General features: G+C 40.7%; 1 protein-coding gene across 2 annotated transcripts in view; it reads left to right on the forward strand.

The window, feature by feature from the left end:
- The first annotated feature begins 625 nt into the window (after positions 1-625).
- The window catches only part of UIMC1 (ubiquitin interaction motif containing 1), a 102,916-nt gene continuing 81,190 nt past the window's right edge, over positions 626-22,351 (forward strand). The window contains exons 1-2 of one of the 2 annotated variants that reach the window (XM_087924189.1): positions 6,469-6,712; positions 8,865-9,171. In XM_087924189.1, the coding sequence (XP_087780315.1) occupies positions 6,617-6,712; positions 8,865-9,171 (403 nt within the window). In that variant the 5' untranslated portion in view covers positions 6,469-6,616. Of the gene's footprint in view, positions 972-6,468; positions 6,713-8,864; positions 9,172-22,351 lie in introns of those variants that run through there. The other variant, XM_026726476.2, reaches the window with a different exon arrangement.

The following is a 22,351-nucleotide window of genomic DNA, read 5'->3' on the forward strand; positions in this document are numbered from 1 at the left end:
GTGATTAAAGCTGAGTCTACAAGTGCCCGGAGATGGGCGGGCGTTCGGCGGTAATGAAAGTTTTGATTGTCGTTAACTCGGCTGTTTTGAAATTCTTCAGAAACGTCAGTTTCGCGCCATGCATGAAAGGACAACATAATGCATTTGAGCTGTATGTCTCAAACGTGCAATCTCACATCCGTCGGAATCCTTGTGGGAATTGTGCCGACTACCTGAAACCCTTGCGGGAGTGGGGGGGGAAAAAACCGATATAACCCCGTGTCCTATTTTAAAATGACGGGAGGCGAGGAATAAATGCTGTGTTAAATGAGGATAAAGAATAATGCCGAGTTGCATTCAATGCTTGGACAGAATCCTACAAGGCTTTCAGAACGGGGAGGTAAGCAAGGAGAAAAAAACTGAGGAAAGAAGCCGCTCAGCCGTGTCGCGTCTACAGCACCATAAACTCGTAACACTTGACTGCGGAAAAGATTCACCAAAGGAGAAGAAACTCAAACTGCCTGTGGCAGGCCCATGATTGGAGCCAGGCTCGAAGGAGACGGTCCTTCTCCCCTCCTCCCCAAAGGAGGCGGCGACCCGAGTTCCCGCGCACCCGTGGTGCACGTGACCCTCACGTGACCCTCCCCCCCCCGCAGCGCGCGAGTGCCCTTCATCTTCGCTACGGGACTTGAAGCTCCCGGAGCCAGCATGAATGTGGGCAAAAGGCCCGCTGCTGTTGGCTGTGTTTGAATCTGCCGGCGAGAAGAAGCAAGAGTCCAGGACTTATCGTCGTCTGCTGGCAGAGTTGGATAGGGAGGGAAGGAGGGTAGTGACATAGACCCGTTGTGGGGAAGGACTGGGCCGGTTGAATACAGTAATCCCGACCCGCCAAATTCCCTTGACAAATCTGCCTTTCGGATCTGTGGTGTGAAAGCTTCCCTCCATTTCGGGATCTTCTCCCGGGACTGAGTTGTCCCTCCAGAGTGAATCCTGTGAGCCTGCCTTTTTTTTCCTTATTTTTGGGGGGGTGGGTGGGGGGGAATTGCGCTCTTTCTAGTTCACTTTTTCCACCCAAAGCAGGTCAGGGAAGTAAGTTTGTAGGGGTGCGTGGGAGGGGGAAAGGGGGGGGAATCGTTGACGCAAAAATCGTCAGAAAAGGCTTCTCATAGGACGAAGATATGTGTGGTCTGCCTGAATTTGATGTAAAGGCACAGCTGTGGGAGTCCTTTCGGATATGAGTAACTTCTCCGAGAGTACTAAGATGGTCACATTTAAGTCAATTGGTTCATTCGATTTAAAAGTGACGTCCTATTCGGCCCTTGCCCTGCTTATTACTTAATCTGTTTCCATGGCTCTTCTGGCACTTGTATGCTGTTTCTTGCTTGTCACATTCCTTTGGAAAAATCTGTGTTCCGTTTTTCTCCCTCTGGTAACTTGCAGCATCTTCATACTATCCCGCCGCCATGATAAAAAAAAGCCCGTTCTCATTCACTTTCATTTTTAGAACAAGGATGGTGGGATAACTCTAGAAGTGCCTATACTGTAAACTATTAGTGAGGAAAAGTATCCTGGAGCTGAAGTGAATGTCTGTTCCTAGTTGAACTAGTCAACCAAAGAGGATAGAACTTTCTGCCTGTCTAATATCTTTAGATAAAAAGAGGAACAAAACCCATTATTTGTGGCCTTATTTTTCCACTGGCAATCCTTCAGACTATATTGTACAAAAATACTAAACAAAGCATCCCATAGGTGTTTATAACTGGAACACTTTTAGATATTTTAAAATATCCTCTTAAGTTTTGGTTTTATTTTGCAACAGAAGCACCTTTGTTAGAATCTCTTTCCAGATATTTTCCAATTTGTTTACATGCTGTTGTATGTCATAGTTGAAGTTAATGAATAATACGCACAATTTAAAAGAACAGGCTTTATAGAATACTAGTATTTTTGTTCATATACCCTGTCATTGGGTTTGTAAATGCCAGTAGGGGAGGCCATTAGGAAGATCCTGGTAATGGAGAAGAAAAATAGTGTTTCAAAAAACGAAATGAATATTCTCAAATTATTTCCCATAAACACAAAACAATTTCAAGGAAAAAAAAAACAATTCTGAGCATCCTCAGAATTCTGACAGTTAAACACCATACTTAATTTTACCTAGAAGAATACCTAGAATTGTGGAAGCTAGTTTTAAAATGTTTCTTGCAAAATTCTTTATGGAAAGTGGGAAATCATCTTCAATGAGGGAAATGTTGATTTGCTATTAGAAATTGTGTAGTGATGTCTGTTGTAAAATAGTATTTTCAAATATGCAGTACTTTGTAGTATCTATCCATATTGTCACAAAATATAACTTGCTATTTTAACTTTCTTGGCAGTTTATATGAACATAGTTTGTGGATGCAGGCAAGTTCAAATAGAATATGTTGTAATAATTAGAGAATCTGGAGGATGCTAAATCAGCTTGAAAAATCATTAAAAATACCTTTCAGGGAAACACTTATTACATTTATTCAAACTGTTTAAAGTTAAACTCAGATTTTGTTGAATGTATCTTGGTTGCTCATTGATTTTTAATAATGTGGAGAACATTTTGATTTGGGTCTTGATTGAATGGAAAAGTTATCCATTTTTTTTCTTCTGTTTCTGGAATTAGGTGATAGGACTTAGCCAACTTTGGCTGATTTTAAAAAAGCAAACAATACTGAAGTTCCTTAGTAGTTGAATGAATTATTCATTTATTTGTCAAATTTAGATACCACCTATTTTACAGAATGACTGAATAGGATAACTTCAGGAAATTTCAGAACTACCGGCTACGCTTGGAAGTTGAAGAAGAAAATTAGAAACTATTTGTGTATTTTTGATACTTCCCATTGGACTGCAAAACTGCTGCATGAATTGTTTTGGAGATAAGATGAGAGAGGACCACAGGAAATATAGCCTAGGAAATGCAGTATGTAATAATGCATACACATATATAATTGTATGTGTGTGTGTCTATATAAGAATATATATATACATATATAAACATATATATATGTTTTCTTAAGTTTTCACGGGTACTTACATGTATGGTATTCAGCTTTGTTCTGGTATTTTCCCACATCATTATAGTTGTGCTTTTAAACTTGTAGCAACGTTTCGGCAGAATCTCATCTGCCATCAGGCTTCTGTATTGTGTTCGTCTGTGAGTCAGACTTTCACAGCCGTTTCTGTTTTAAATTTGGGGCTACCCTACTGCTTTGCCAGAATGGTTTTTTCTTCATCCTGATTGGTTGGGAGTCTTGGTCTGTGTTTATTGGTCTTGGAGATTGCTGGGTTCTGCTTGATCGGTGTTTCTAATATCATCTGTCTGTTTTGTACCTTTTTTTGTCTTGATTGGCTGGCAACATTGTGTTTCCTGTATGGAGGCTTTTAATGAAAGCCACAGGTCATAGCATCAACTTCAATAGCACCAAAACCCTAACCACTATAGAAAACCCCAGCCACAGAATTATCAGAGAAGCCATAGAGATTGAAAAAAGACCTGAAAGCATGAATAGAAGAGAAGATTACACCAGACTGTCAATCATTTGGAAGCCGGCGCTCACAAACCAAAAAATCTCCACACCACTAGCCAGGCAAACATCTGGGCACAAACAGATCCCTCCTGATACTTCCAGCTCAAACACACCCCAACCAGGCACCCAGATGAAACCTAGTTTCCTAACAAATGATAGCCATCCGTTTACTCGCAGCCAAGCTGCACTAAAAGCCTCCAATACAGGAACACAATGTTGCCAGCCAATCAAGACACAAAAAAAGCCACAAAACAGACAGAAGATATTAGAAACACCAATCAAGCAGAACACAGCAAACTCCAAGACCAATAAACATAGACCAAGACTCCCAACCAATCAGGATGAAGAAAAAACCATTCCGGCACAGCAGTAGGCTAGTCCCAAATTTAAAACTGAAACAACTGTAAAAGTCTGACTCACAGATGAACATAATACAGAAGCCTGATGATGGAAGATGAGATTCTGCCGAAACGTTGCTACAACTTTAAAAGCACAACTATAATGACGTGGGAAAATACCTGAACAAAGCTGAGTACCATGTATGTATGTATGTATGTATGTATGTATGGCATTCAGCTTTGTCCTGGAACAAAGCTGAATGCCATGCATGTAAGTACCCACGAAAACTTGAGAAAACACATGCGCGCACACACACACACACACACACATATATATATTTGGTTATTCGGGTTTTCTCCTGCATAAAATTGGAAGTATCTTGGCAACGTTTTGACAAAATCTCATTTGTCATCTTCAGGCTTGTGTCTTCGGCTTTGTGCTTCTTGGAGCAATATGAGCTTGCAGCTGCTTCTTTTAACTGCTAGTGGGGGTGTCACTTGATGGGTGGAGGCTTGGCTGTGTTCTGATTGGCTGGGGGTGTGTTCTCATTGGTTGGGGTTTTGGTTGTGTTCTCATTGGTTGGGGGGTTGGCTGTGTTCTGATTGGCTGGGGGGGGTGTTCTGTTCAGGTGGGGGCTTGGTTGTGCTCAGGTTAGTCTTAGTTGCTGGGGGATTTGAGCTGGTGAGTGGTGATCCTGTTGTTTGGCTTCGCGTTCATGGTCGTGCCACATCTTCATGGTGGGCATCAGTTCGCTTCATGTATGGGTCGGAGGGGTTTGAAGCGGGTAGTGGTGCAACTGCGGTACAGCTTCTGGTCCGTGGTCGTGTCTCATCTTCTGTGTGGGTGTGAGTCTGCTTTTTACGTGGAAGTGTGGTGGTAGCATCTTGTGTGGCCCTCGTGGGTGGGGGTCTGGTGTCATTCTTCATGTTAGGTACTCGTTTGTTAGTGAGGGCGGGTTTCCAAATGGCTGATAGGCGGGAGGTATCATCTCGTTCATGCTGTGTTGGTGTTTTTCTATCTCTATGGCTTCTCTGATTATTCTGTAGCTGGGGTTTTCTATAGTGGCTAGGGTTTGGGTGCCATTGAAGTCGATGCTATGACCTGCGGCTTTCATGTGTTGGACTAGTGAGGAAGTTTGTTCCAGCTATTTCTCCTATGAGCTGCTCGGAGCATCCAGAGATGGGGGTGTGTGCTTCAGTCTCTGCTTGCTTAGGCTGAGCTTGAATTGAGGAACGCTCCTCCCTCCTCTTCCACATGACTCTTCCAGGGCTTTCCCCAGTTTTTGCTCAGCCTCGTGCAAGACAGGCTGTTCTGCTCTTTGCTCCTTGGCCGAAGCAGAAATTTTGGATTCTCTTTACTCCTTCGATCAGCGCTAAATCAGCTTCATTCCAGGTTTGAATTCTCTCTCCTTAGCCCCCTGCGCAATTGTTCTATTTGGCACTCTTGCCATTAAGGGGAAGCGCAATTTTTCGCCCCCAAGGGAGGCAAAGAGAGGGTCAGTAGTGATCCTCGCGCTACCTCCCATAGCCAGAAATCCCTTTTCCCTCTCTGCCTTTTTCTCTTCTCCGTTTGAGTCGTACAGCAATTTCCCCCCCACCCTTGAACACCGTTATTTCTTTATGGTTCTTACTGCTATTTAAAGGAGAAAACCCATTCTCTCCTTCTGGCCCCTCTCTAAACCGAGCTTCGGTTTAGCTTTCCAGGCGGGGAATCGCTGCTGGAAGGCACGTCGTCATTGCGGCGGCTTCCTCGTGGCACGTGCCGTTTTGTTTTCTCCCTAAGTGAAGGCTGTGTGTGGAATTGAAGTATTAGGCCCCGCCTGGCCCTATTTCAGAGATAATCCCTGTTTTCTCTATTTCTGACTTGTATTTGATTGGAGTATTTGTTGGCTCAACCCCACAGCTTTCCTCCAGAAGCGCAGCAGCCGCACCCAGGCCTTTCGTGTCAGCCTGTGCACAGAGGCTGCTGCAGGCCCTAGCTTAATCTTACCGGGCCTAGGCGTTTTTGAAATTAGGCTAATTGGTCCTCTTGTTATCCAGGAGCAGGGATCCATCCATATCAACCTCGATTATAATATTGATTTCTGAATTACAGTATAATATTTTCATACTCAAGTATTATCACTGTGGTACGGCTCAATTGTTGTTCTCTTTGACTTCATAACCATATATCTCCACAGAGAGATATATATAAAGAATAAAAAAAAGAACAACTAAACTAAATTTACACTAAAAGGGGGAGGTAATATTGATCAGGGACACCGTCTTTGCATAGATGGGGCCCTGGGCTTGCCAACCGCATCATTTTGATATCTAATATACTACAATTACATCTAAGTCATTGCAATGGCAGATGGCAATACTTCTAGGGGATCTTCTTTGAAGGCAAAAGCAAAAACCCACCACTTGCGCAGGCAGGCTAAGGAGACCTCCAAAGCGGCCCAGAGGGACGCCTAAGGTGCCACAAGGCCCTGCAAAAAGAAATTGAAAGGAGATCTAAGGAAGCACTCAAGGTGCCTCAAGTCCCTCCATCCTCCAGTCCCTCTACCTCTGCTCAACCTCCCCCCAGATGTTTCCTTCTCCTCCAGGTGCAGCTTGCCATCTTAGGAACAACAGGTCCTGGTTCCTGAAACATTGGCCAGAAAGGCTCCTGAGGCCACCTTCACCCCAACTGCTGCCAGTCTCCGACAAGAGGAGTCTCTCCCTGAGGAGATCCCTGAGAAAATAAGATCCTGGATGGAGTTGGCCATTCGCCAAGGCATCGCAACTGGCATCCAGCAAGCCGCCAGGTCCAGTCTGTATCTGGTAGGCTCTGACCAGGAATCTCACTCGGTGAGGTCCCTTCCTAGGTCTGAACAGCATCTGGCCCAGGTGCCCTTGCATAGGGAACCCTCCCCCCAAGGGCGGGAGGAGGAGGCGGAGGAGGGGGACGAGGAGGGTGATCAACTCATGGATCCAGGCGACTTCGATTTGGGGTCCATACACTATAGCGAGCCCCTATCAGACATAGACCCTCTAGAGAACGGAATGTCCGAGGACGAGGGGCTCACCCCTGACCAGCCCGCTTTCGCGGGCCTCTTTAAGCTGCAACTATTCAAATCCTTATTCTTTAAGGCCAAAAATATTTCAGGACTGAGTAAACAATCCCCCTCAGTCCACCCTGCCCCTCCTGGGGAAGGACCTGAAGACCTCATTTTTAACCAACCCGTCGTAGAGTCCGAGACTATACCAGCCCCCCCTATCCTTGCAGATCTGGTCCAAAAACAACTGGCGTCTGTAGTGGTCCTCCCAGCCCCCTCTAACCACGACAAAAAATTCTTTAATCTGGATCCAGACTTCTCTAAACTATTGAGAACACCCCTGAGGTCGACGAGCCCATTGTGGGCCTGGCATCCTCCTCGATTCTGACTGAGGTGTTAGAGGCCCTAAAGCCCGAGGAAAAGTGGGCCGAGTTGGGCCCATCGGTCAGACGCATGGGCCATAAGATCGGCTATGGCCGCAACTTTCTTTACGAGGTCCTCAATTCGATGGTTGCGCCAGCTCAAACAACATGTCCCCGCATCTAACACCAGGGCGCACCAGGACATTGCTAAGATCACCGCCGCAGCCAAGTTCTCGGCGGATGCCACATATCACATGATCAAATTTTCTGCCAGGGCAATTACATCGCACGTCCAGGCCTGCTGCCTGCTATGGCTCAGACACTGGCAGGCGGACTTTAAAAACAAAGCCAAGCTGGCCTCCTCTCCCATAGTGGGGGGCAAATTATTCGGCCCATCCCTGGACCCTTTACTTATGGAGACTAGGAACAAAAAGAAATTCCTCCCTTCTCTCACCCGAAGGTCAGATTCCAGACAGTTGCAGCCCTTTCAGAGGAGCTCCTTTCGGCCCTCCTATCAGACCCCCTTCTGTCCCAGATATCAGAGGCCTCCCCTTTTCAGACCGGGCCAATTCCAGGATAGACCTGACTCTGGAGAGAGGAGTAGGAGGGGCAGCCAATTTAAAAGGCCCTTTTGGGGGTCCGGAAGCAGGCCTTAGCGATGTCCCAGATAGACATAAGGACTCCATCCCCATTGGCGGGCGCCTAAAGGCGTTTGCCAGTATATGGGACTCCTCTACTTCTGACTCTTGGGTCAGGGACACCGTTAGATTTGGCCTTGCCCTTGAGTTCCATTTCCCCCCCCCCAACTTCTTTATGGCATCCCCCCTCTCCAAAGACCCGATCAAACGCAATCTGATGGCCTCCGCCATCCAGCACCTCCTTAATATAAGGGCCATCCAACCTGTTCATCCCGACCAATGAGGTTGGGGTTTTTATTCCCACCTTTTTGTTGTTCCGAAACACTCAGGGGGATGGCGGGCCATCCTAGATCTGAAGCGACTTAACTGCTTTTTAACTTACCGCAAGTTCAAAATGCACACCCTTTAATCTATTCTATTGGGGATCAAACAAGGGGACTTTCTCACATCCATAGACTTAACAGAAGCTTACCTGCATATTGCCATTCGGCCTTCCCATTCCAAATTCCTAAGGCTCTGTTACAATAACCAACACTTCGAATATGTGGCCCTCCCTTTTGGATTGGCTTCCGCCCCCAGGACTTTTACCAAGGTCCTGGCAGCTCTGGCGGCCCATATCAGGAATACCCCTATCCGTCTCCAATGTTACCTAGACGATAGACGATAGATAGATCACCATCTATCGATCAGGCAGTGAGGGACACCCAGGCCACCTTAGATTCCCTTCAGGAACATGGTTTCCTCGTAAATTGGAAAAAGAGCCAATTAGTTCCTTCTACCTGGATAACCCACCTGGGGGCTCTTATCAACACAGTGGAAGGCAAGGTCTACCTGTCTTCAGAAAGACTCCTTAGTATTCAGAAATTGGTTAAGGAAACTAGGCATCACAAGAGGGTGTCCCTACTGGAATTGTCTAAATTATTGGGGAAAATGATTTCCTGCATTTCTACCATCTTCCTACCAGATCCCTACAGTGGTTCCTGCTCCTGTACCAGAGATCCAGCAGAAGCAATTCCAAGCTCCTGGTCAGGGTTCCTCCCAAGGTTCTCACATCCCTCCTCTGGTGGGCAAGACCACTCATCAACAAGGGCTGTCTCTTCAAGGAACCTCAAAGGCTGACTATCACCACAGATGCCAGCCTGTTCGGATGGGGAGCCCACTTCCAGTCTCTCTCATCCCAGGGGAGATGGACTTCAATAGAACAATCGTGCAGTATAAATTGGCTGGAGCTTCACGCCGTTCTCCTGGCCCTGCGCAGCTTCCTCCCCCAGGTACGTGGGCAACACGTCCTCATTTTGACAGACAACGTCACAGCCAAGGCACACATCAACAAACAAGGGGGCACACATTCAATCCAGTTGATGAAGGAAGCCGAGCGCCTCTGTCGCTGGGCAGAGACCAACCTTCTGTCCATCAAGACAGAGCACATATCAGGGCTATCAAACATCCAGGCAGACTGGTTAACCAGGGCCACCCTAGACCAATCAGAGTGGCGCCTCCACCCATCCCTGTTCAGGGAGGCAACAAGGATATTCGGCAAACCGGTGATAGACCTGTTTGCCTCCCCCCTCAATACCCAGCTCCCGAGATTCCTTTCAAGATACCCGTCCCAAGGCGCGGAGAACTACAATGCGCTCTGCTGCTCATGGCCCTCGGGGCTCCTCTATGCATTCTCTCCTCTGGCTCTGGTACCCAGGGTTATCCAGAAGCTGCTCCACAAAAAGGCGGAGTTGCTCCTGGTGGCCCCTTACTGGCCCAGGCGACTGTGGTTTGCGGATCTCCGCACCCTCTCAGTGGCCCCTCCCTGGAGGATCCCACCAGACAGGATTTCCTTGTCCCAGGGGCCACTCCTACACCCGGACCCGCAATGGCTCCAGCTGACCGTCTGGAGGTTGAGCGGAGCGCTTTGAGGAAAGGACAGCTCTCAAATAAGGTCATTGACACCATCCTAGCTGCCAGATGACCATCAACCATCCGAATTTATAATGCCACATGGGCCTTTTTCTGTCATTGGTGCAACAAGCTTCAAATTATCCCACTTTCTCCCTCCATAGCTCAAATTTTAGAATTTCTTCAGGAAGGACTTGACAAGGGGCTGTCTCCTAACACGCTAAAGCGTCAGGTAGCTACCCTGTCATCAGTCCTTTCTTACGAGGGTCTCAGTTCCCTCTCTCACCACGCCCTCATCCGAGCCTTTCTTAGAGGGGCTACTAACTTACGCCCCCCCCAGTGCACCGTTTTCCCACCTGGGACCTCAATAGAGTCCTCCTCTCCCTCACCAAGAGCCTTTCGAGCCTTTGAGGGAGACGAATCTCCAATTCCTAACATATAAAGTGGTTTTCCTGGTAGCCATTACATCAGCCCGATGTATCTCGGAAATAGCAGCTCTGTCTATCAGGCAAGACCTCTGTGTCTTTCACGCAGATAGGGTGATCCTCCGACCCGACCCCACCTTTCTGCCAAAGGTTAATTCGGCTTTCCACAGAGCCCAGAGCTCATCCTCCCAAATTTTTGTCCCAATCTGTCGCAGGAAAGGGAACAACAATGGCACAAACTCGATGTAAGACGCTCTCTGCGTATTTACATCAAACGTTCAAAGCCCTTCAGGAAGTCAGAGGCCCTATTTCTGTCTTTCCAACCCAAAACACAGGGACACAGGGTGTCATCTTCTACCATAGGACGATGGGTTAAGGCGGCCATAGCTAAATCGTATCAGTCCCAGGCCCTTCAAGTTCCTAAGGGCATAATGGCCCATTCAACCAGGAGCGCAGCCACCTCGGCGGCCTGGGCTACCCAGGCACCAATAATCGAAATATGCCAGGCTGTGACTTAGGCCTCACCTTCCCCTTCATTCAGCACTATAAAATTGACGTGTTTGCCTCTGCGGAGGCTTCATTTGGCAGGCGGGTCCTGCAGCGGGTTCTTAGGGACCCTAAGGAGATCCAGGACCAGGCGGAGTCCCTCCCTTAGGACGGGCCAAGCTTTGGTATGTCCCATCTCTGGATGCTCTGAGCAGCTCATAGGAGAAGGGGCGTTGGTACTTACCAGTTACGCCCTTTCTATTTGAGCTGCGAGGAGCATCCAGCCCCACCCTAATTTCCGTCTGGTGGGGCCTCTCCCCTTCGGCCAAGGACCAAAAATTGTTAAGTGATAGGGATAGGAGCAACCCTTTTTTTCCTCTTGCCTTCGCAAAACTGGGGAACGCCCTGGAAGAGTCACGTGGAAGAGGAGGGAGGAGCATTCCTCACTTCAAGCTCAACCTAAGCAAGCAGAGACTGAAGCACCCCCACAATCTCTGGATGCTCCTCGCAGCTCAAATAGAAAGGGCGTATCAGGTAAGTACCAATGCCCCTTTACTGCATTTTTGTGTTCATCTAGGCGGGTACTTATTCTTCCTTTAGTAGTGACTAAATTATTGTGTGAAATTAAGCATAAGCGTGTATGTGCATATTTTTTTTCCCTTGGACTAATGAACAGCCTCTTGGAGTGTAACCTGTTTGTCAAGACAGGAATACCATATATAATGTCTGTTGATCATTGAATTATTTCCATTGAGCAAAAAAACAATTTTCAAAAATTCATGAGGTACAAAAGGCAAGTTACTAATTGACAAAATGATCCTTAAAAGTCAAAGAGAAGAAAAAAAAAATTATGGCTCAGATACACTATAAAAAGACATTTCCACTTAATAGATCAGAAAATGTGTAGAAATTTTGTATTTAGTAAAAGCATTATTTGAAAGTGTAAATGAATGCAGGGAAAACAAAGAGATTGGAAAAGTCAGAATTAGTAATGAAACATTCCAAGGTCACCTCTTTATAAAGTAGAACTTGAAACTCTACTTTATACTACCCATGTATTCACTGAGGATGGTGAAATTCAATTCACTTTAGGTAAGTATGCTCAGTAATTGAAGACAACAAAATTGTTGAAGAAGATGGATTACAGCTAATGAATGGTAGTACTATAAGACAATCGATGTCAGAAGGAGGATATAAATATTTAGAATTAATGTAGACCTCTGACTTACATGACTGAGAAGAAAATACTAGCTCTAATTATATAAGATGAATCTGAAAAATTTAAATTCAGGGAACATAATTAAACCCATAAACACTTGGGCTGCTCCTATTACTCAATATATCACAGGTATAATTGATTGGAGATGGGCTGAATTAGATATCCTTGATAGGAATGTAAGAGTATTAATGATCATGAATCATGATTTCCATGTTGACAGATTTTTTGTAAATAAAATAGGGGATTATTCCAAGTAAAGCAAATGGTAGAAAGAAAAAATAATAACTTGAATGATTATATCAGGCATAGTAACTGGTAGAGGTTTGCAAAGAGAAAGGCTACAAAATACACAAAGTAAGTATCTGATAGCCAAACTAAAATCTAAACTCATGGGCAATATATTTATATTTTATGAATTCAATTTATATGGCTGCCTGTTTTAAGCATATTACCATGAGCAGCTAATAGAGAATGAAAACAAGATAAAACATAACAATAAATAATGGTATACTATCCAGAATAAAGTCAGACAGCATTATCATTTGATACATGCACCCCCAGATAGGGTTACAGAACCAGGTTTTACAGAAAGCCAAAAGCAAGGGCCTTCAAACTAGGCAAGTTTAAGACTTGTGAACTTCAACTGCCAGAATTCCTTAGTTAACATGACTGGAGGAGGAATTCTGGGAATTGAAGTCCACAAGTCTTAAAATTCAAGTTTGAAGACCCCTGGCCAAAAGAGTCAGGGTAAGTCAAACTCCTGGAGATAGCACCACAACAGAAAAGGCTTCTCTTACGTCCTTCCAGATGACCCTCTAATAAATGGGACCCAGATTGTGCCTCTGCTGCTGGACTCACAACATCGGTAAATATATTGAAGAAAAATCAAATTACAGTTTGACTTGGCTAAAAACTGCAATTCTTCAAAAAGAAGCTGCATTAACAATCATGGCGGGCCCAAGCTATATAAATGTCATAAAAGCCAACATTGAGCACATTTTGGAAGAATTAGCCTATAATATTGCAATTTAACCATTGCACCACCACAGTTCTTTCAACTGAACTTGAAAGTTTTGGAAGAGAAAGTAAATTATAACCTGAACTCTTAAAACCATACCTGAAGACTAGACAAATATTTTGAAATTTTAAATTAATTGGACTTGACTGTCTGCCAAAAACTGTCTTGCTTGGAACTTCCTGCATACTATATGATACCTCCATGATTCTTATGCTTTTGGTTAAAACCATATTGGAAAATATGGTACTTAGTCTAAATGCTGATTTTGGATGAATAGACAATAGTTATTACTATTATTAGATATAAAACAACATTAAATAACAGTTGTTAGTTCTTTAGTTGATGTTGGCTTCCCTTTAAATCAAGTTCTTCCCTAGAACCTAGGATGTTGGTATCGGCCTAGTATAGGTGTAGATCCAAGTAGTTTGGCCTTTTGTAACTGACGGGAATTTTGACAATGTGCAGTGTCATTCAAGACTTTTTGATATGGTACCCAGTGTGCCGATTACCATTTGGACTACTATAATCTTTATGCCATAATCATTCGCTATGATTTTCAGATCTTGATACTTTGTGATCTACTTCAGTTCTTTGTCTTCTGTTCTGCTATTCCTTGGTATTGCCACATCAATTATTCACACTTTCCCTTTTTCAGCCATAGTTAAATCTGGTGTGTTATATTCCAAGATTATCAGTTTGTACTCAGAAATCTCACAATATTTTAATCTGCTCATTTTATTATTATTAACCTGGTTATTATTATTACTGTACTGTATGCTACTTTTCTCCCCATTTTTCCTTTTTAATTCGAATAGTTGAAATGTATGTGTTCTGTCCATGAACTAGGGCAAAGATTGGCAACTTTTTTGTAGTAAAAGGTATATTTCTGTTTTTGTTCAGATTTTTTACTCTTTAATTTATTTTTATATACGATATATATATAATTTTTTTATTTTAAGACAAATATCAACAGACAATCAATTAAAAAATAAAAATAAAACCATCTTCCATTTTGTACATACAGTGTCAGTTGGTTTAGAATCTTTTGTGCGATCCTTTCATATTCATTGTTCACAATTTATATCAATCTCACATTGTCAAACTAACATATACTTATCTATTTATCAATTATTAATTATCCTGCTATTTATTCCATCAATATTGTATTATGCTGTCATCCAATGGTTATATATGTCTACATTATATTTTGTATCAATCTATTAAGCTTCTATAACAAAATTATTCTGTTACCTTACCATGTCTTTTTATTTGTTTGATAAAACAAATCCCATATCATATAAAATTGCTTGTCTTCTTGTTCTCTAATTTCAAATGTCAGTTTACTCATTTCATCACAGTCCATAATTTTTTTAATAACTTCCTCCTGCAAAAGTATTTTGTCATTTTTCCAGTTCTTTGCAAATACAATTCTAGCTGCTTTTAAAACATTTACAATCAAATATTTCAATTCTTTATTGTATTTATCTGGTATGACTCCCAATAAAAAGACCTCTGGTTTAAAGTCCATATGTTGTTTTATCATTTTTTTCAACCATGTGTGGATTTTAGTCCAATATTTCTTTGCGTCCAAACATGTCCACCATGTATGGTAATATGAACCAGGTATCTGATGACATTTCCAGCATTTATGCGATTTATTCTTAAACATTCTCACAAGTCTCATCTGGGGTAGGTGCCACCTGTAAAACATCTTATACAAATTTTCTTTATATGCAGTAGACATTGTCATTTTATAATTTTGAGACCACAATTTTTGCCATTTTTCTAAATCAATCCTGTATCCAAAAATTTTCCCCCAAGCAATCATCGTTTCTTTAACTTGTTCCTCCTCCAACTTAAATTCTAATAGATATCCATAAAGTTTTTAAATTACCTTTTCATTGGTACCCATCAAAATTTTATTTAAATCAGTCAACTTATCATAAATACTTTCTGTTTTAGAGTCTTTATCAAACCTAGATTGTATTTGCAAATATGAAAACCAATTCATTTTTATACCTTGTTCTTCCAACGCTTGCATAGATTTAAGTTCACTCTTTATTCAATATCTCACCATATCTAACTCTTTGTTCCTTTTTATATATTATTGGATAAGAAAAAGCTTCAATAGTTGATATCCATGTTGGAATTTTTTAAGTAATATTGTCTTTTTATCTTCTCCCAGTTCAAAAACAATGCCTCTCGAATAGTGTATCCTTTACCCACATCAAACTTGTCGCCTGGTAATATAGCTCCCAATTGGGCAAGGCAAACCCTCCACTTATTCTTGCATTTTGTAACAGTTTTAATTTTATTCTTGCTTTTTTACCCTGCCAAATATATTTTAACACAATTCTATTTAAATCTTCAAAAAACTCTTTTCCTAGTCGAATGGAATTGTCTGAAATAAATATAAAACTCTAAGCAATATATTCATCTTAATTGTGGATATTCTCCCAATTAATGATAGTTGCAGTTTTTCCCATTTTATCAAATCTGTCGCAAACTGCTGTTTGAGTTTAACATAGTTATCTTCCTTCAGTGTACTACATCTTGGTGTAATATGTATCCCTAAATATTTAACCTTGTTCGTGACCTGTATTTTTAAAATTTCTTCCAACTCTTTCTTTCATCTTGCTAACATATTCTTGGTTAATATCTTTGTTTTATCTTTATTTATTCTCAAACCTGCTACTTTTCCATATTCTTCTATTTTTTTTATTAATTTGAGTGCTGCTTCCAATGGGTCTTCTAATATAAATACCAGGTCATCTGCAAAAACTTGCAATTTATACTCCTCTGATTAAATTTTCATTCCTTTTATTTCTTTTTCTTCTCTGATATTCCTGTTCAACACTTCCAATGTTAACACAAACAGCAGAGGCGACAATGGACAGCCTTGCCTTGTCCCTTTTCTTATATCTATGGATTCTGTTAATTCTCCATTTACCATCACCTTTGCAATTTGTTCATGGTATATTGTTTCAATGGCCTGGATAATTTTTTTTTACCAAAGCCCATTTGTATCAGTTGCAGTAAAATAAATCGCCAACTCACATTGTCAAAGGCTTTTTGTGCATCTAGAAACATCAAGGCCATTTGCTTCTCAGGGTGTGCTTCATAACATTCCAGAGTATCCAAAATAATTCTCACATTGTCTTTGATTTGTCTCTTTGGCAGAAATTCATTTTGATCAGTATGGATAAAATTATTTAAGTATCTTTTTAGTCTTTCTGCCAAAACTGAAGCAAAGATTTTATAGTCTGAGCTCAATAGAGATATAGGTCTATAATTTTTAACTTGCTGCAGGTCTGTACCTTCCTTCAGTATAAGTGTAATGTATGCTTTTGACCATGTTTTTGGTATTCTTTTCTTTAACATAACTTCATTCATAACTTCTAAAAGATGAAAATTCAATATTTCCTGAAAAGTTTTGTAAAATTCCCCTGGCAAACCATCTGGACCTGGTGCTTTCCCAACGTTCTGTTTTTTAAAGGCTTCAGTTAATTCCTTCATTGTTATATTTCCTTCTAACATTGTTTCAATATTTTATGTATCTGAGGTAGGTTCGCTTTCTGTAGATATTGCTTAACTTTTTCTTCTTGAATATTCTCTTGAAAGTACAGTTTTCCGTAGTAGTCTTGTATAATTTTTTTTCTTCTCATTTCCATGGCAAACCTGTCCTTTATTAATTAACTAATCCTTGCTTCTCTTTCCTTTCTCAGTTTATAAGCTAGCCATCTGCCTGGTTTGTTTGCATTTTCAAAGTAATTCTGTTTGGCATTTTTAATTTTTTGTGCTAATTCCTCTTTTTCCATTAGTCCCATTTTATGTTTAATTATATCCATTTTATTTTTAATGTCTTTTTTTGTGGGGACTTCTGTAAATCTTTTTCCAAACTTTTATAGTCATCTTCTAATGTCTTGAATGTCTTTTTCTGTTTTCTGTTTCTTCTCCTAGTATAATCTATTATCAAGCCTCTTGTGTAGGCCTTCATCGTATCCCAGAGATTCTGTAAAGATGTATCCTCTTTTCTATTTTCTTTGAAGAAGAAAACAAGTTCTTTCTCTATTTTCTGTTTAAAGTATTTTTCTTTTAATATCGTATTATTTAAAGTCCATCTAGATCAGTGGCCCCCACCTTTTTTGTGCCACGGCCCGGTACCGGCATTACAAAATGATCCACGGCCAGCCAGCCGTTCCCCGCTTCTCCCCGCCACCTTCAACTCCTCCTTTGTACCTTTGTCGATGGGCTTCGGGACGGTCGCTCGGCTCGCCTTGCCTTGGGTGCTGAAAGAAGTCCCCCCCTTCGATGAAACTAAGGCACGAGGATTCCTTCAGGACCCAAACGCCACTTTCCAACCGGAAAAGCTCACCAGAAGCACTTTCTCATCAAAACAAGATGGCGGCACCCAGAAAATCGGCGGCCCGGTAGAAAATGTTCCACAGACCGGTACCGGTCCGGGGCCCAATGGTTGGGGACCCCTGATCTAGATCACCTCTTGTATCCTTTCCGAATAACTGACATTGGATTATGATCTGCCCAACTACTCGTTTCTATTTCAATCTGTTGTACATTAATCAATAATTATGCTGACATCCATATCATATCTATTCTAGACCAGGATGTATGCCTGTTTGCATAAAAAGTATATTGCTTACTTTCCGCATTTCTCTCTCTCCATGAATCTTTTAAATTAAATTCTTCTGTTATTCGAAGGAAGGATTTTGGTAGTATCTTTAACTTTCTTTGTTATTTCTGTGTTTTATAGTCCAACTAGTCATTAATTATTCCATTAAAATCTCCCATCATACAAATATTAACATAGTCCAGTTCAATTATTTTCATATGTAATTTTCTGTAGAATTCTTCTTGTTTATCATTCGCAGCACAAATTGCAAGTAAAAGTGTTTTAACGCTGTTATCCATTATTTCCACCATCAGAATCCTTCCATCATCATCTGTGTAGATTAGTTCTGCCAAAAATGTTTCTTTAATATATAATACCACACCTCTTTTTGGCTTGTGCCAGTGACATAAATAATTTCCCTAGTTTTCCTTGTTTTAGTATATATTCATGTTGTTTTTTAATATGTACCTCTTGTAAGCAGATTATGTCAAGTTTTAATTTTTCTAATTTGTGAAATACTTTCCTTCTTTTAGTAGCCAAATTAAGTCCCTTTATGTTAATCGTAATCAATTTTCTTTCATCCATGTTAAGCTTTATAAGAGGGTTTTATTGCTCTGGTAGATCTCAGTTCTCGTTCTCTGGGTTCACCGCCTACTGCACCTTCTTCTTTTTCTTTTTCAATTACTGCTATACACTCCTCTTGGAATTCAATGAGTGACTCTTCCTTTCTTTTTTCATCCTCCTTTCCTCTAAAGTATTCTAAGTAGAATAGCTTAGCTTTTTCAACTGTGTCAATTCTTTGTCTTTGTTCCTGCCAAGTGAACAAGAGGCTGTCTGGCAGCAACCATCTGTAGTTTACTCCTCTTAAGTAACTCTTTAGTCAAGAATAAATATTCTCTTCTCATCTCTCTTACTCTTCTCGGTATCTATTTCAGCACCACAATTTCTTTGTCTTTAGTGTTTTCTCTTTCGCCATCTGTAGTATCTGTGTCTTAATAATCTTCTTAGTAAATCTAATGTGAACTTCTCTTGGTAGTCTATTCCTCATTGCATATCTTGTATAGACACAAAACACTTCATCCATCCCATCCATCATCTTCTCTTTGGTTATTTCCAGTGCTTCTGCCAATATTTTTGCCATTATTTCAGCAAGGTTTTCATCTTTTCCTTCTTTTATATTTTGAAATCTTAGATAAAATTCTGATTTATCTATTTCCCATCCTAATGGTTCACATCTGCCCTTCTCAACATCGCTTAATCAAATATCAATGTCTTCAATTTTCTTATCTTTGTATATCTTCAATTTTTTTGAATCTGCCTTCATATTTCATCATCATCTGTTGAATATTCTCCACTTTCTCATCTATCTTTTCAATTTTTTGTTCAATCTTCTGAATTCCTTGCATAATTATCTGTAATGTCATTTCCTTCTCTTTCTCTTTTTCCTGTTGTAATATTGTCTGTATAGATCGTTGTCCTCCAAATGGTGAGGGGGTTGGTACTGAAGAAGCTGGAGCTGTTGTCTTTCTACTCATCTTGTAATGCTTATCTGTAAAGAGAGAGGAAAAAGAAAAAAAGAGGAAAAAAAAGGCGAAGGCAAACAATTGCCACTCCAAAGGAAAAAAGGAAAAAGAAAGTCTTCAGGCACTTGTATACCTTAATCCAATTAGTTGCAATGGTAAATGTAAAAAGTAAAAAATCAAAGATAAAAAGGGGAAAAAGAGTAATATTCTATATGTTCCTCTTAATAAACAAAAAGAAAACAAAAATAAAATTTACATTCTGGTTCCTGGTTTAAAAAGTCAAAATCCATTTAAAGAGAAAAAAAGCCCAACTGGGGGTGGGCGGGTAGAAGGGGAGGCAAAAGGTAAAAAGCAATTCTAATATAAAACAAGCCTCTGCCGCCAAATATCCAAGGCTCTTTGATAAATCAGCTCAGAATTTTTCAAGGTCACTTCAGTCTTCTTTCTTTCAACTTCAACTCCAGACTCCAGCTATCTGTTCACAAATGAGCACCTGAATAAACTGCCACGCTCATCTCTACCTTTTCCAATACACAGCTCAGAGTTCTTGATTGTAACACAAACTAGTGAAAGAAAAAAAGAAACAATGTATCCAAGCCTCTGGGCGGGAATGCTACTTATTTTCCTTCACTTTCACTTCCCCCTCAATCTAAAACCAGGAACTAAAAAAAAATAACATCTTTTCCCTTTTTTTTTTAAAAAAAGGAGAAAAATAAATCTTAAATCAAGCAGAAGAGTCTTAATCAAAAAAGAATTTTCAAATGGATTGTTAAAAAAGGGAGAAAGAAATACAAACAGAAATAAAAAGATTAAAAACTACCAGTCCAGCTTAAAGTTAAACAGATTTGCCAAGTTCAGAATTCCAATAAAAAGGGGAAAAAAGAAAAAAAACTTTCACTTTGACAATCACGCCACTTAAACTCTTTTCTGTTCACTTTTAGTCCACTTTAATTTTTTCAGGGTGTTATCTCTGAGAAATAATAAGTAAAAGTTCATCTCACTAAACTGACACACTTTCTTTCCAATCTCTTCCGTTCCGGATCTGTCCCAGCTTCAGCAGCTTGGAAGGCTGCCTCTCCGCTGCCGGCAAAAAGGGTTTTCCCTGGATCAACCAGGGACTTTGCAGTGTCCCTGGGATCAGCAGGACGTGTCCTTGTGAATCACTGTCTCTATGGGACAGTTTAGGTCCCTGGGGGCCGACCAGTGGCTGAGATTGTACCGCTGCAACGTCAGCTCTGCCCTCCCCTCTTTAATTTCCTTAGCTTAATATAGGTGGTATGATGGTGACATTTGATATCACTCAACAGAGCTGGAATATTCAGTTCAATTTAAGCAGTTTATGAGTAAGTGGGGTGAAGTTAAATGAATAAATGGCATTAAATTTATTGGAGGATTGTTGTACATACTATATAGACGTATAAACCACCAATTTTTGTGTGTTGCTTTTAATTGGCAATTGTTGACAAATTATGGGAGTGTGCCACAATGTATTAACAGCTGGATGGGGCCTTCAAGGGGCCTGCCAAAGGATGATGATACTATAAAGATACATTGTATGTCTGAATAATTGCTTTTCCATGCTTTTGTCTTTAGAATGTGTACAGTTTTTTGGGCTAATCACTCCCAATTGCTCATTTGAACTAATGGGATTCCTATTTGTGGGTGAGATTCTTACAGTAAGAAATTTGAGTTCATAATTTTCCAAACTAGGAGCAATTGTTTCTCAGAGTAGATATTTGACAGTCATTTAATACTATAACCTATTCATATTACATGTCAGATTCCTTTTTCACATACCTGCATGCTCACAGGTACACAAACAATTAAGTGAATGAGGTAATAAGGTATATTACATGTACTAGATGGAGGGCTATAAAAATATTTTAATGCAAAGTTGTGTAGAGTTATGTCATATAAATCATTTTATTTGTGTGGAACATCTCAGTGTAGAAGGAAATATAATCATTGTAAGGAAATGTAATACTGATATAGAACATTCTGGCATGTCTGATATGCTACTCACAGGGCAAATATCAACTTCTCATGTGAAATGCAGTTTGTATTTATGTGATATGAATAGAAATTTACTTTGTATAGTTGAAAACAAGGGTGAGAACCCAATCTCAGTGAGTGATTGCAGCCCCTCATCTGCCCAATAAGACTGGACTTATACATGAAAGCTTCACCTAATGATGCCACCTATTTTCCTCTTGCACAAAGAAAAATATTCTATTCCATTTTTGCTCCTACTTTATTCTTCATGAAGTGATTCATCTGGCATGTGCACACTTTCCTAAAAAGAGAAGATATTACGTGAACCATAAGAGCCTATTTGTGCCTTCCATGGATTTGAGAACATGCAGGATAGGTTTGGCTGATCTGACCCCTTATATCTGTTGCATCTTTCTTACTTGAAAGGTGGAAAGAGAAGGACAGGGCATGGTTGAGCAGAGTTGCTCGTGTCAGCATTCATGAGCTCCTGTGGACTGCATGGATCAGTTTATGTTCAGAGATTCTCTATTCATGGTTTAAAGATTTGTTCAGCAACAGTTATATAAAATTAGTCAGGCATGAAGGCAAGTTTATGAAGCGAGACTTCTCTCCCCCCCAATAAATAACTCATATATTTTTGAGGATCAAATTCCTTTGATTTCAGTGGAACTGTTAAGATATGAGATTTTCAGTCATTGCAAAAGACTTCTTTGATCAATAAGGTGTGAATCTGCATTTGTGTACTTCTAAGTTGTCTGAGATTTACTGTAATCTGCTCTGTTAGTAAGTGCATGCAACTATTATACAAGAATCCCAGAGGTATTTGTTTGGGAAGCAGTTGAATGTACCGTTACTTGGTATATTCTGTTTAAACCCTAGTATGTATAATACTGAAGCTGCTTGATCTATGAGGCTGATTATCAATATTGTATTTAAGCCTATTGCTTGAACTTTAAAGATGAGAGATTTGTTTTTGGCTTTGGGTTTGAGTGTTTTAAGCTGTCAAGATGGTGAATTATCTTACTGATAATTGTTTTCTGATTCATCAAAGTGATAAATGATGAAGAGGGGAAGTAGCAGTCATAAAAAGGGTATTGTCAAGGATACCTTGAAAAATGCAAGTTTTCAAATGAAGCACATGTGGTTTTCCTTATTAAAGGATCACCTTGGCTGTCTTCTCTGAGAAAGAAAAATGTTCTGAAAAGTTTCAAGATGATAAACAAAAATCTTTAATAACAAGCAGGGGACTAGAAAATCATCCTGGTAAC

This window comes from Pseudonaja textilis, chromosome 2 (genome assembly GCF_049901715.1).
Source record: "Pseudonaja textilis isolate UNSWEBS1 chromosome 2, rPseTex1.2, whole genome shotgun sequence".
Taxonomy (NCBI): Eukaryota; Metazoa; Chordata; class Lepidosauria; order Squamata; family Elapidae; genus Pseudonaja; species Pseudonaja textilis.